Below are 14936 nucleotides of genomic sequence, written 5' to 3' on the forward strand. Positions count from 1 at the left end.
ACCGTATTTGAATCAAAATGTGATGATGTATTTCTCCGATCAGACAAAAACGTGGTGGAGAATTCAAGTGGATGAGGCAACACAGGAAGGAGATTTCCAAGGGCCTTATTGAACAGATGGACACAGCTGGAAACAAAATTTCCACTGTTGAACAAGATGCTAAAGATGCGCTATCTGGTGCCTTTACGGGTACTATAAGTGTACAGACATCGGTACATCCCCGGACAAATTACCAAAAAAACAACCATTGTATTGCTTTCACTTTAAGCGGAACCCGAGAAGCGTTGGCTAACAACTACGATAGCCGGCTATTTGAAGCGGTGGCACAAGATGGAAGAGCAATTACTGCCGAAACAGGAGTTATACAGCAGAACCCACATAACACCTGCGTTTATGGCTTGATTACGGTTGGTGGCAATTTACCACTTCTACCATTTCCACCTCTACATGAAATATTTCACTATTTTGACTCACTAGGTATTCCACGAGGTATTATCAGATGGTTCACACACTGCACCAATATAGATGCCTGGAGACAGAGTCGTATGCAAGAGATAGTTTGATTATAACCCGATTTCTTTAGATATATTGTATGTATTACCAATTACACCTTTAGCTCATGTATTTGTGTAGAAATGGCTTATTAGCCTACATATAGTTTTTTTAGTAACATTATGTTTGGCGAACCCGCTTGTATATATATGCTGATGTGATAATTAAACATTAAAAAAAAACAGAAACCGAGAAAGCTGTAGCCTATATACTTAATTAATCGCAGCTTAAAATTAATTGTACATTATAAACATTATCGTTGTCGTGCTTATATATTCTGGAAATAAAATGAAATTGAAAACCAACATTCAGCGGTTCTACAGCAACATAGTTTACAAGAGAGCATAGCTCTAATAAAACGACACGGGCTGTATGACGTCATTTAGAAAGTGGAATACGAAGCAACAAATATGTGTTTTAACCATAATACAGCAGCTACTCGTTTTCAGCTACATCAAAAAATCCAGCAATACTCCACGCGTCGATTAACAGATTACTTATGCTCGCGAAACTTTAGCACGGTGTTTGCTATTGAAACTGATCTATATAACCACCGAGCTATACATATAACATATGATGTCTATGATTGAAACTAAGAGTTGATGAGCAACACCAATAGCCGCAAATTTCCCCTAGTTTCGTATTATCGCAAGACACATGATAGCCTTCACTTTCAGCTATAAAAATACTTTACTTCTCCGTGTGTGTGTTGTTCAAATTACACACCGTTACTAAACATATCGATTAGTGTTTTTTACAAACAAACTACAATATTACGCATTTATTAAAGTAGTTAAATTACCAGATTGATAAAAAAAAGGTTTAAATTTTGCTTCATAGTTTAAAAAGAATATTTTTAATATTTTACTCTTTGTTTATTCAAAAAAATAAAACATATGGCTTGTCATGAATATTCACGAGTAAAATATATAGAACGATGGAAAACAAGTCCTGTAACGGAGTTCAGGCACCAGCATGATGCTCCAATGGCCTGCAGCCCACAGAATGCGATAAAACTTTTAGAATGCGATAGAACTTTTAGTTACTGCATTTACATAAAACTTAGTATTACAGCAGCTAAAACGGAGCAGAAAATTGCTGTTAACATTATGAAGAGATAGAACTACCATGTTTTAACGTTCAAACGCGTGGCTGCTTTTCTGCGTGCCTGGAGTCACTCCCTTGAAGAAACAGGCGTAGGACCAATCAGTGTGAGTAATTTCGGTTGCAAAATTAATCAGAAATATAATTGTCAACAATAAATTAGTTTTGTTGGTAGCAATAATTAAACAAATAATGCTCTTTTAAGTTAGCCATCACCCGTGGCCTTTTAGCTATATAGATGTGGGCGCGGTAACTACTTCGCCACGACTCTTGTTTATATACAAAGCAACAACATTTGATGTTTGATTTAATTATGACTTGGGTCTTGATTCAACAAATTGGTAACTTATTGTTTTGTGCATTGGTGTTTGTAACGAGCGGGTGTCGGGTAACTGCTGCATTACAGCTATTGCAAAATTGTCTGTTAATAATTAGTGTTTAACAGATTTAAGATACACCTTTACGTCTAGCGAATGTGTAGGTAGCGTATAGCGTTGTGTGTTTGAACGTTAGTCGCGTATTCACTCTTTTTTATGGTATATTTGTCTCGTTGAACAGATGAACACAGCAGCTGGAAACACTATATTTCCACTGTTAAACTAGATGCTGAAAACGCGCTATATGGTGCCATTATGGGTGCTGATTTGGTAACTATCGCTGATTTGGTACCTACCACTGAAAACAAGCTAACTTGTGCCTTTATGGGTGCTAATTTGGTACCTACCACTCCCAGCCGGATAGAATACAAAATTGACAACCAATATATTGCTTTCACTTTAAGTGGAACCCCAGAAGTGTTGATGCAGTACGTAAGCGGAGCGTTTGGACCGGCAGTGGCACAAGACGGTAGAACAATTATTGGCGAGACAGGAGTTATGAAGCAGCACCCCCTTAACACCTGTGTTTATGGCTTGATTACGGTTGATGGCAATCCACCTTTTATTCCACCGCTACATGAAATATTTTACTTTTTCGATTCACTTACATAAAACTTGGTATTACAGCAGGCTTGTCGCTGCTATCATTTTTGGCGTATGTGTTCTTGCGCAAGACTCTTATCGGCAATTGCTCCAACCCAGTGGTCATTGAGGGGTTGTCCAAATTATCAGCCATTTGTAAAAAAATCATTAAAAAATTCGCGGTAACCACTTTGCCACGGCTCTTGTTTATAATTATACAAAGCAACAACACTTCATGATCGATTTAATTTTGACTTGTGTGTCTTGTTTAAACAACTTGGTAATTATTGTTTTGTCTTGGTGTTTGTATAACGAGCGTGCGACGGGTACCCGCTGCATTACAACTATTGCATAATTGTCTGTTAATAATTAATGTTTAACAGATTTAAGATACACTTTCACGTCTAGCGAATGTGTAGGTAGCGTATATAGCGTTGTGTGTTTGAACGTTAGAGTCGCATGTTCACTCTTTTTTATATTATAGTTGACCTTGTAACAAGTTTATAACGTAAATATTTTAGTAACAACAATTTTGACAAATATAAACCTAAATGTCGTTGGAAGAAGAACTTGAGCCCGTTTATACATTTGAAGCTACTCTTCCCTCTAAAAAATCTTATTTGAATGGAAATGTGATGATGTACTTCCTTAATGATTTAAACTCCCCTGAAGAAAATCAGCCAACGCTGTGGAGAATTCAAGTTGATGAGGGAAGAACCAGAGATATTGATGGTTCCATTAAACGGATGGACACAGATGGAAACACGATTTCCAGTTCTATATCAGAAGTTGAAAATGCGATAAAGGGGGCATTTACGGGTGTTAGCAATGTTGAGATATCTCTACCCAACAACAATGGTAGCAGCAATGAAGAATTTTACTGGAATGCCAACCGAAATATTGCTTTCACTTTAAGTGGAAACCCAGATGTGTTGGCGTAGTACGTAAGCGGAGCATTTGGTCCGGCGGTGGCACGAGGAAGAACAATTATTGGCGAGACGGGAGTTATGAAGAGACACGATTTTAACACCTGCGTGTACGGATTGATTACGGTTGATGGCAATCCACCATTTCCACCTCTACATGAAATATTTCACTATTTTGACTCACTAGGTATTCCACGAGGTATTATCAGATGGTTCACACACTGCACCAATATAGATGCCTGGAGACAGAGTCGTATGCAATGATTAGTTTTGTAACAATTACCAATCCCTTCAGTTAATTTTTTTTATGCGGGAATTGCCTAACAATTAATCGCAGTTTAAAAGAAACTGTACATTATAAGCATTATAGTTCTCGTGTTCACTTATTCGTGTGTTTTGTTTGTAGTGTGTATCTCCTGATTTAATATATAGTAGGGTGGGGGAAGATGGGACACCTTTTCATTCTATTTTCTCATCTCATTTGCCAGTAAACAAAGAACATTCAAAGCATTATAAAACTGGATCCTTATGACTCCCATAGACCGTTGTTAATTGTTACGATTGGGATATTTAGATATAATGCGCTGAAGGTGTCCCGTCTTCCCCCACCCTACTATATACCCATTATACGTGTGTGTTTTACAGTTCCGTATGCCTTATTCGTTTGTGTGTTGGGCTGATAATTACACATCTAAGTTGTGTAAATAATTAAATGAAAATACCCGAACGGTCTTTAAGAGTTCAGACGACAAACATAGAAGCATATGACCTAACATTAACGCGAGAGCTAAACGATTGTGTCGGATTATGACGTAACAAAACGCAGCGATTGTGAATCGTGATATTGCGTGTGACATTGTAACATGGCACAACACTTGTAACATATTATTATTATTGTATCTAATGTAGTGTAATAGTATTACTGTATAATGTTGTACAAAGCCAAAATAAATGTTTTAGTAAATAGTATGCCATAATATATAATACCAATGTAATGAAAAATTACTTACCTTAGTCTTGGAATACAACTTCTTAAACCTCCTAACCAACTTCATCTAAACTGGAACGTGGTAGCTCGCTTTGTGGAAGAGGCGTTTTATGCGCGCAGCATTCTCGGCGGGAATAATCAGCTGATGCGAGGCGTCGGTCACGTGAGCAATCTGACCAATAAACTTCAAGGATTGGATATCGGCTTGATTGTGACAGCAGTTTAACATTGTGACGTAACATACTAAGTTCACAACGATTCACGATTTTGGATTTTCGTTTCAAGCGAATTTAGCCTTAAAATCATTTCTCTTCTATACGGGCGAGGTCATACGGCTATAGACATGAACCACACGGCGCTTAGTTTTTTTCAGCAGCACCAAGTTTGTTACTTTTTCCAATTTATATCTTCTTCCAATTTTATAAGTTCTCGAACAAAATATCTTCTATTTTTATTTTTATGGATTGTTATTATTCCTGGAGTTCGGATTTTGCAGCAAAATATCTTCGGCAAAAACTAATTTTATCGCTTTTTATTCGGAGCTGTGGCTTAGTGGTGAGAATATTTACTGTCAATAAATACATGAGTCAGCAGGTGGTTTTATATTTTCTGAAAACGACCATTTGATTCCATTATAATCTGACCTTAATTACTAGTTTTGTATAGAATGCTGGTATATAGCCTGGGGCGGCGTGAATAAAGGGCATTTGTTGATACGTGGCGGAGTACACTTAGTATTACAGTAAAGTGTACAGGCAGTTTGTACCAAAAAGCAGAATTATTAAAAAACATGAACGTGTGTAGAAAAACTATATTAGTAGCTGGAGGTGCAGGTTACATTGGATCACATACGGTTGTGGAATTGCTGAACGCAGGATACAGGTAAGGTGACTGACTTGGAATGACTTATGTAATGAATAAGTGGCCTTTATCGATATGGCATGTTTTAACGTTCTGCTTTGTTGCTATAATACCCTTTTTGCTTAACTAATTTGGTCATCGCTATCGTGTTTAAAGAGATAAATAAAATTGATAGTGTTGTGCTGTGGTACTATATAGAAATTTTGCATTTGGGCTAAAACTCTGGCCCAAATCCTAGGTTTAAAAGCAATATAATAATTATCATGTTGCAGAGTTGTAGTGATTGATAATTTGTCCAACGCGCAACAAAATCCAGAAGACGACGATGATTTACCACCTTCGTTGGTAAGAGCGAAGAAAATTACAGGAAAAGAATGTTTGCATTTTGTTAAAGGTGAGAACAGTGTGTTTGGGTCAGTGGCTGAACGGTGTGCGGTCATTCGACGAAAAGATTTTATATATGAGAGGTCATTGTCGAGGAACTTAGGTTTAGGCCAAGTTTGGTCTGTTCCCAACACCAGCATACCAGAACAATGCGATCACGCCTCTTTAACTTTTTTAGATGCCGACGTATATACTAAAAGACACATAAATTTTAATAAACAATATAGCGTTAATTGTGTGCGTTTAACATCCTGACTTCAACACAGAGAATATTTGTGACATTGAGAAACTGAACGTGGTGTTTGACACTTACAACATCGATGCAGTGTTTGACTTCAGCGGTAGAAAGGCGGTTGGTGAAAGTACAGTCCTGCCAATGCTTTACTATAAGTACAATATAAACGGTGGGTATATAACGTGTAGTTTTATTTCTTAACCCATTCTGTAATAAAGTAGGTTGGGGTGGGAATATTTCGCATTCTATTTTTTTTGGTCCCATTTGTTAAAAAAAGAATATTTACAAAACTATGTAACCATATCGCCACGACTCAAACAGAGCGTTGTTAATTGATAAAAAGGAAATATGGTTTTATAGGTGCTAACGGTTTTCCATCTTAGCCCGAAGTACTAAACATAAATGAATGACGTTTTTTTATTTTCTCAGGTACCATGAATTTACTGAAATGCATGAGACAACATGAAGTTCGGGATTTTCTATTCAGTAGCTCATGTACAGTCTATGGTGCGCCAGACCAGGAAAGTTTGCCAATAAAAGAAGAAGACTCGTCTGGTTGCTGTCATTGCCCTTACGCGAAGTGCAAATATTTTATTGAATGTCTTCTGGATGATCTAGCAAAAGGCGAGCCAGATTACTGGAGAATTATGGTGATGAGATATTTCAACCCGGTTGGGGCGCACGAAAGTGGGTTGATGGGCGAGGACCCAAAAGGGGACCCACTTAACCTTTTGCCAAAGCTAGCTCAGGTATAAAGACGATGATAATGTGCAATAATAATAAAACTGGTTCGCTACAAACGCCTGGATTGGAACCATAGAAGGTCTTGTTTATACCGTATGTATACTTGAGCAAGATGCTTGGCCTTCATTGTTGTATAAGTCAATTGCCACTAATGGATTGTCCAAATGACTAGGAACACGTAAAAAGAAAACATAAAACAAAGTTGCATAGATTGTACCTCGTAAGCCTATAAATGGTTTATGAAATATGACACCTGTCTTGTAACTATACTGTCGTTGCCCCACCACGCGAGGACATAAAAATTTCGTTCATTTGTTTGTTCAATCATATAGCCCATATACATACATATATGTATAGGCTATGGTTCACTCTTACACCTTGCACATTATAGGTGGCTACGGGTAAACGGGCAATACTTGATGTATACGGTGAAGATTATGACACTAAAGATGGCTCTCCTATCCGAGACTACGTGCATGTTATGGACGTCGCTGAAGCACACGTCAAAGCTGTAAAACACTTCCAGGTATTTTCGAAACTTAGTGTGTTTGATCCTAATAGGAGAAATATGTAGTATGGGTCAACTCTGGTCTTAATCCCAGGCCCAGCATGGTGTGTCTCGCCGTTGGATGTTATCTATATTATAGAATGTATATCATCCACAAAGTAACATACGTGATAACTCGTAAGCTGGCACCATAGGGGTATGAAACAGAACACTGTAATTTCCGGCCCTCGAAAATAAAGCATGTAATGACATTCATTGATTTATATGAAATCCAATCTTACTAATAATATTAACCCCACATATACGACAGCGCATGTAGGCATGTTATACAAAATACATTGCCCAAGGCATGCTACATTTACGTAGATAAGGAACCACGAATAGCAATGCAACATAACACCTAATACATTGTAGAGTACATCAGGAATTGAGATATACAACATCGGTTCGGGACGAGGAAAATCGACTTGGGAAATGGTAAAGGCGTTCGAAGCTGCTTGTGGAAAACCTATCCAGTTTAGAGTTTGTCAGAGACGACCAGGAGATGTTCCAGCTATTTACTGCGATCCTTCGAAAGCAGAGAGACAGCTGGGTTGGAAGGCGGAACGTTCGCTGCAAGAAATGTGCGAAGACTTATGGAGGTTTTACGTTTTGAATCCGAACGGATACGAAGAATCAAACTAGGAAATAAAATTTATGAGACAAAACCGCTTTGATATTCATACAACATATATATGTAGCATGCTGGATATATGAATATAGCTGCTGCTGGGCTGAACTATTTATTCCATAAAAGTCTTTTTAAAACTACTTTTCCTTCACCAGTCATTTTAAACGCTTTTATATATCCTATTTGAAAAACATTACACCTTTTAGCGCTATTGTAAATAATGACAATGTTTGTTGCTAAAAATCTATTAAAAAGTATTTTTTGAGAATTAAATCCCGTTGTTAACATTTAAACTTCGTAGTCTAATGTTGAATTCATATAAAGCTTTGTAAAAAATAAATATCGAAAATGCAAAAATATTAAACTGTATGAAGTATAAAATCTATACCACCCTTTTTCTCTGAGCGTTTTTCTCTACGTATATAACTCGCTTACAACAAAACGGCTGACACTATACTGAACAATATACACGCATATAGGGTTGAGGTCTATAATTTCAATTGAATTAAAACTGAACTATAAAAAGTGTGACAGCCCAGCTGAAATGTTTAAGAAAATATTTTTGGTATTTGTATTAATTCAAATTGGTGGTAAAAGTACTTCGGTAAGTGTATGTATTTTAAACTGTGAACGTATATATGTATATGTGCATTTAAAATAAGGTATATTAGGAAAGTTTTTCTTTATTAGTTTAGTTGCTTAATGAACGTGTATAGTTATTATGTATTTGTCAAATTTATTATAGCAATGTAAATCTATATAACGTTTAAAAATACTTGAAATCCACTCAATACGAGACCTTTGTAACGAAGCGGATTTGAGCTCACGATGTATGTCCGGGTGTGACGTCACAGAGGCTCATATCGTTCAGATAAATAGCTGTCTAAACATACATTATTTGAAATGGGGGTATATGTTACGTATAGTGTTAGCTTACATTGTATTTGTATTGTAAAATAGACTCTCTTTACTTTTTGCGATATACTACTATATTAATAGGTTTCGGTTTTTGCTTCTCTGGCGTATTACAATCTAGTACTGCGGGGTAAAATGAGACACCTTTAGCACATAATATTCACATATCCTGATCGTGTTTTAAACAATTAATAGCGGTCTATGAAAGTCGTGAGGTCGCGGTTATAATTCTTTAAATGTGCTTTACCAAATATATCGTATCCCAAGTTTTTATACGATAGTAGCAAAATTAAAGAATACCGAATAACAGTGAAACCATAAAATATATATAAAAATATAGTTTTAGAGTAACTTTTAATTAACAAACTTTATCGGGGAAATATTCTGTGTAGCTTTTGCATTAAAATTGTAACAGCTTTTACAGAAAGAACGTTGTTTTATAAAGTCGTTAAGGACACGTAAGCGTATACCCGACATTTCGAATTAGGGCCACGTGTAGGACTCGGTAAAAGCTTCAACAAATCTTTTTCATCAAAAATGTTACAACATCCGCGTTATCCACACACGTTGTTGTCATAAAACCAACAATTTTAAACTATAGCCTCAATTTTACAACACGCGGGCAAGTCGCGAATGTTTTTTATTTGAGAAAAAAGCAAAAACTGGGACTGTCTCCATTTGTAATGCCATTTTTACACGAGATTTAAGATTTGCCTCTACGCATGCGCTTTATAGCAACTTCGAAATCAGATTTACGAGAAATCAAATTTATACGTTAATGAAAGTTCGTTAAATAAATAGTTTTATTTTACCAGAAACCATTAAACATGTGATTTTAAACATACGAGATGGAGTGAGGCTTTATTTTACTGAAATTTTGCTGACTTTTCGTTCATGTTGACATTTGCAAAAGTAATTGGTGATTTCCCTTACGGGGATTCCCAAGTTAAATGAAAGCCGTTTCAGTGTTTATTGTAACACTGTAGCTAAACAAACAGTTTGAAAACCTGAAGACAAAGATTATTTTGCTTCTTCATAACGCACGTTTGTATGTTATCTGTAGGGTGTTGCGTTTGCATTTACGTAACGAATATAAATGGAGTAGTTTTAGCATATATAGTTGCAAAGTCGTGCTGTCATATTTGTATATCCAGATTTTCAGTTGTGAGAAATTAAAACTACCATGTCCTTTTTTCACATAACCGTAACAATTCCTTTTTTCATTTCAGTTTGTAAATTCCCAAGATGTGAGACCACACGTGCGAACGTTTGTAACAATTTTAAACAACCCAGAATTTGTCACTGAAAATTATAAGTTAAATGTAAGTGTTTTGTGCAATGAGTTTAAAGTGTTGTATGTACAAGGTATGTTGTATATACAGTGTGAATTGTGTATGTTCACTGTGTTTTTTAGGTTACTAATTTCTGTTTTTCAACAAAGCAAATGCGGATTTTAAGAGTGTCAGAAACATGTTAAAATAGTAACCCTATAGCTTACAATATTAAAGTATATATCTGCCATATAGATACATATCCTAGTTTGACACTTTTTCCTAACTTTCAGTTGCAATACCAATGTTCTCATCCAGCAATAATTGTCTTATTTATTGACGGGTATGAAAACGAAGACAAAATATTTCGCAATGAGACAAACCCCCTCATTGCAAATCCACCACAAACTTTGTTTCAACATGTCTGGACATGCCTCTATTCAGTTGACGCAAAGCAGATCACTGTGCGGTTAAATTTACCAAGGAAATTTGTTTACAAACCAAATTTTCTTACCCCAGTTTCTACGTTAGAAGAGATGAAGTTAAAGGTATCTTTTATTAATATATAGAATCTCTTAAACAGCATTTATCAATAGTTTTGTTCGGTGTTGCAACTCAGTGGCTAGAGCACTCGCTCTATACCTGTAAGAATCTTGGTTCAAAAGTCAATATTGCTGCAATTTTGAGGTCTAAAAATGTAACAATCATCCTATGTTTTTAAGGTCTGCATTATTGAAGTAAAAACATGGGAGCAACACAACCAACTGAATCCACACATCAATTATCAAGCTTTATTCGGAAGGTATGGCAAATATTCTGTACCACAGGTTTAAGTTTAACATATATATTCAACTATTATTCTTTATATAAATATTAAAGATAAAAATCAGATTAACCAAAAGTGCCTTTGTCAAATCTCCATTTCAGTTCCAAGATTAAACTACAACTCCCAATGAAAACCCTCCCACCACTGGACAGAAAAAGATCAGTTTGTAAATGCTGTCTCTCATGGCCTGCTACTGTATTAAATAAAGTTTGGCAGAAAAGTTTAGGAAAATCTATGCCTGAAGATGGTAAGTTAGTTGATGTTGCTTAAATACTATTTTACAAATTATAAAACTGTAGTTCTTAACTGAAATGTCGTAATATGCTCTGGTGAAGCCAATATTTTAAAAAGACATATATTTTAGTATATGTATAATTGTAATTTGATTTGTTTAAATTTACATTAAAAACCTATTTTATGTTTTTGAATAATTTTGTGATATGATACTGCTAAACTGGTAATTGAGTAAAAAGGGTTTAGTACACATATAATTCTTGTGCAGAATGTACAGACATTGTAAAGCACCCAATGCTTGCAAACGATGAACCGTATGGAGTCATTAAAACATACAGTGAGTTTCACAAAAATGAGTTGAGAAAACAACAAAGAAATACTTATACTAGGTAAGTCGGTTGCAATTTCTGTGTTTATACTTTACTCTATAATTTCTGTAGCCATGGCGCAGTGGTTAGGGACTTGTTCTATAACCAAAGGGTACTGGGTTCAATACTCAATGCTGCTACCTTTGATGGAGTGTGTGTTCTTTGGTAGATGCTTAACTTTTATTGGCTCAAACCACTGATGGGTTGCGTAAATCATTATCCATATGGCTGTTGTTGTTTTGCCAATGATAAACAAGCGTAATGCAATTTTTTAAACAGTTAAAACCTTTATTGTTTTTTTAGATTTACTTTTACGACTGTAATGTACTTACAAAAGTGGTGTGACCAGGATACGCTTTGTGGGATATTGCAACATGTTAACGGGGTGGAATTGCTTGATACACCTGTAGTGTTACTCAATTCTAAAGGTACTGTAAAATGTAAACTGTTTACCAAGCTGTGCATTTTAATAATTATTTGTTAATTGTAATGTACACAGTCAAAACATTTTTTTTACTTTAAAAAGCCAAAAAACCTGTGCACAATTGTAAACAGAACACCCATGTTATAACTTTTAAGGTTGTCCTGCCACTTGAAAACAATCAAATTACATTCATTCAAAAATAAAAGCAGAAAATATCACACACAACAAGAACCACCCCAGAATATGAAACTGTTTATTATTCTCACAGGTCAGCTCCACGTACAGGTAAAACTGGATGATGAAAAGTCATATGCTTATGTGTCAGAATGGACTGTTCCTATCAATGAATGGGTGAAACTGGAAATGCGACAGTTTAATGCTTTGGTTGGTGATTTCCTTCTTTAAGACAAAAAATAATGTCAGAACAAGTTTAATAATATAAAGATAATGTCAAGTTAATGGAGTGCCATACCGGCGAAAAATATAAAATTTGTGCATAGATAAAGATGCTCAAAACACAAAACAGCTTTTATGCTTTTTTTAGCAGTATAGATTGGGATTCTTAAACTAACAAAATGTTTTTTTACTAGGTTTATATTATATAAAGACGTGCAGAAATGACATATATACCTTTTTTAAGTGGGGAGTGAGATATGTCAAATAAACTACAACTAAGCCAGTGTGGCTTAGCCAGAGTTGGTCGATTTCCTATTTCTGTATTAGATGAGTACTAATTAAGACAACATTAAATATTTTGTTTTGATATAACTTCTATTACAGACAAATATTACGCTGTTTCATGGACCAAACTTTTCAAGATCTTCAGTTTTTGTCTCAGTGTAAGTAGCAATCAACAGTTTAAGTGAATTTACCGGATGTGTGTCTTTTCAGCATGATACTTAAATTGTTCACTACAAAACCCAGTTTTCACTATGAGATTGTTTAAACTCTTAGCCAGAAAGAAAATGAAAAGTGTGTTAAAATTGATCCATGAAGTTACAAACCCATAAAAAATGAAGTAGAACACTGTATTATAACCTTCGAAGTTGCCCCACCCTGCTAATTTAAACAAATGAAATCCCTTTTACCTTCATATTGTTTCGAGTTCATATTATCAATAGAGAAATTTCCAATCCAAAATGTTTATGTTTTTTTTCAGATTCCACAAACCTGTTTCATTCAGAGCCACAAACGGTCACTTCATAGTCGGTGGAAGCATGTTATGTAAAAGTATAAGTGGCGTCATTGCTTCAGCAAAGTTTTGTAGAAACAAAGGGGCATCTGTTGCTGATAAGGTTTGTAATCAAACTCAATGTGTCAGGACAGTATTAACGACCATAAACAATTCTTTTTTTGCATTTAATGCTTTTTGTATAAATTTTATTTTTGACTAGCATGTGCATCAGATGTGGTACTAATGTAAAAACTAACGTTTAAAACTAACGTTTTTACGCAGACTATAACATCTTGGAAAAATGAGGCATTTCCATTTGTTGAAACTGATCGTTATAAGACACAACAAGTTCTTATTCGTAAACTGATCATGAAATCGTGGAGAAAGCGACACAACTCTGAAAAAAGTAACTTTCGCTTTAATTTTTTCAATTTTTACATAAAGATATAAAACAATGGAAGCATAAAATTTAAACAAAAGCCAAATTTTATTACTTTAACAGTTAAAGTTGTTGTTTTGGTAGCAAGAAATGTTGCTAAATTAAAACTATCAAGTAACTTTTCAATTATATTGTTGCAGAAGTCTGTAGATCTGCATTTATTGAGATGATTCAAAACAACACAAGATCTGATATGTGTACCACATGTAGTAATGTAACTGATACCAAGTAAGACAATGAATTCGACATCTCTTAATAAGACAATCAAAAGTTATAACTTGGGTGTTCTATTTTCATACAGCTTGTGTCTGCTTGATACCATGTGTGTGACCACTATGATCAGTATGATGTCATACTTAACTTTGTATTAGGCAAAAATATAAATTTTAATCCATTTTAGATTCTCACTATTTGATGGAGTAATCAACAGCCTTTCAAATTCTGACATAACAACAAAAGAATCAATTTTTACCGGTGTTGCGGAATATTTGTACAAAACGTTTTTGACAACTATTGTAAGTATTCATTTACTTCAAATTACCTGTCTTGCCAAATCAAAAACACATTTAATAGAAAGAAGTTTAAGTTGTTTTATAATTCACTACTAAGATTTATTATGTTTATAAAATGTTACAGGAAAATTCAGGCACGCTTAGTTCTGTTCATGAAAATATTAAGTTTCTATCATATGCTGNNAAGCTTGGACATGGGCCTTCTCAATATCTACTGTATGTGGTTTTTAAAAATGGTGTTGGTGTTACAACAGATGTTAAAAAGGTAAGTGTTAATCTATGTAGTGGTATGGTTTATATATTATAACATAATGGTTTATTGTTATTTATTTATCATTGCATATTGACAAGTGCATAATGGGTAACAAAATACAATGCGAATAAAAGTGGCAGGGAAACAGTAGTTGTTGTAAACAAAATCTTGTGCCTTTCAAGATTAATGGTAACATTTTGGTTTTGCTTATTTCATATTAAAATTACTTAGTAATTTATGGCCAAGGGTTATAACAAGGGATATATTACTACTTGCAATTGTTTTCCTTCGTTTGATTATGTTATTTCAAACATTTTCAGGCTCGAAAATACTTAGTACGTTGTATACCATCTGGGAACAGAATGTGTCTCAAAGCAATGGGGTACAACTACCTGAATGGTGGTTCTGGATTTCCCAAAGATATAACTCTTGCATCATGTCAGTATTGAATGTGATAAATTATGCAACAATTGAAAAAATAACAGAAAACATATTGTCCAAATTTTGTTATTTCACTCTTTCAGCATTTGCATGTAAACAATTAAAAGTTATTTTTCAAAAAGAACATTATTTAATTTTATATTACAGA

General features: G+C 34.8%; 4 protein-coding genes across 6 annotated transcripts in view; all 4 read left to right on the forward strand.

Annotated features, from left to right (window-relative positions):
• The window catches only part of LOC104266239, a 6195-nt gene extending 2229 nt beyond the window's left edge, over positions 1 to 3966 (forward strand). The window contains exons 2-4 of one of the 2 annotated variants that reach the window (XM_018814090.2): positions 198 to 216; positions 2377 to 2608; positions 3679 to 3966. In XM_018814090.2, coding sequence (XP_018669635.1) covers positions 198 to 216; positions 2377 to 2608; positions 3679 to 3805 — 378 coding nt within the window. In that variant the 3' untranslated portion in view covers positions 3806 to 3966. Of the gene's footprint in view, positions 1 to 197; positions 217 to 2376; positions 2609 to 3593 lie in introns of both variants that reach the window. The other variant, XM_018814091.2, reaches the window with a different exon arrangement.
• The window catches only part of LOC101243397 (protein sel-1 homolog 3-like), a 16273-nt gene continuing 4805 nt past the window's right edge, over positions 3469 to 14936 (forward strand). Inside the window, exon 1 of the mRNA XM_018814093.2 lies at positions 3469 to 3473. The gene's annotated coding sequence lies outside the window, so the exon portion shown is untranslated. The remainder of the gene's footprint in view (positions 3474 to 14936) is intronic.
• On the forward strand, positions 5261 to 8295 carry LOC100182970 (UDP-glucose 4-epimerase). The gene is made up of 6 exons (XM_002126871.4): positions 5261 to 5411; positions 5663 to 5784; positions 6041 to 6178; positions 6439 to 6758; positions 7145 to 7279; positions 7676 to 8295. The coding sequence occupies exons 1-6, from the start codon at positions 5320 to 5322 to the stop codon at positions 7943 to 7945; spliced, it is 1077 nt and encodes a 358-aa protein (XP_002126907.1). The 5' UTR covers positions 5261 to 5319; the 3' UTR covers positions 7946 to 8295.
• Positions 8449 to 14936, forward strand: part of LOC100177423 (protein sel-1 homolog 3-like) — an 8711-nt gene continuing 2223 nt past the window's right edge. Inside the window, exons 1-15 of one of the 2 annotated variants that reach the window (XM_026836766.1) lie at positions 8449 to 8535; positions 10076 to 10168; positions 10411 to 10665; positions 10840 to 10919; positions 11045 to 11190; positions 11446 to 11566; positions 11849 to 11973; positions 12238 to 12353; positions 12750 to 12808; positions 13129 to 13264; positions 13426 to 13549; positions 13723 to 13810; positions 13983 to 14097; positions 14219 to 14359; positions 14668 to 14785. In XM_026836766.1, the coding sequence (XP_026692567.1) occupies positions 8476 to 8535; positions 10076 to 10168; positions 10411 to 10665; positions 10840 to 10919; positions 11045 to 11190; positions 11446 to 11566; positions 11849 to 11973; positions 12238 to 12353; positions 12750 to 12808; positions 13129 to 13264; positions 13426 to 13549; positions 13723 to 13810; positions 13983 to 14097; positions 14219 to 14359; positions 14668 to 14785 (1777 nt within the window). In that variant the 5' untranslated portion in view covers positions 8449 to 8475. Of the gene's footprint in view, positions 8536 to 9792; positions 9895 to 10075; positions 10169 to 10410; positions 10666 to 10839; positions 10920 to 11044; positions 11191 to 11445; positions 11567 to 11848; positions 11974 to 12237; positions 12354 to 12749; positions 12809 to 13128; positions 13265 to 13425; positions 13550 to 13722; positions 13811 to 13982; positions 14098 to 14218; positions 14360 to 14667; positions 14786 to 14936 lie in introns of those variants that run through there. The other variant, XM_026836767.1, reaches the window with a different exon arrangement.

This window comes from Ciona intestinalis, chromosome 11, assembly GCF_000224145.3.
Source record: "Ciona intestinalis chromosome 11, KH, whole genome shotgun sequence".
NCBI lineage: Eukaryota > Metazoa > Chordata > Ascidiacea > Phlebobranchia > Cionidae > Ciona > Ciona intestinalis.

What these genes read in the sequence shown, in the direction of transcription:
- LOC100182970 (XM_002126871.4), top strand. Translation starts at nt 5,320, where the DNA reads ATGAACGTGTGTAGAAAAACTATATTAGTAGCTGGAGGTGCAGGTTAC. An exon ending in CTATAAGTACAATATAAACG is followed by an intron (nt 6,179 to 6,438) that starts GTGGGTATATAA and finishes TTATTTTCTCAG; the next exon opens with GTACCATGAATTTACTGAAA. An exon ending in TTTTGCCAAAGCTAGCTCAG is followed by an intron (nt 6,759 to 7,144) that starts GTATAAAGACGA and finishes TGCACATTATAG; the next exon opens with GTGGCTACGGGTAAACGGGC.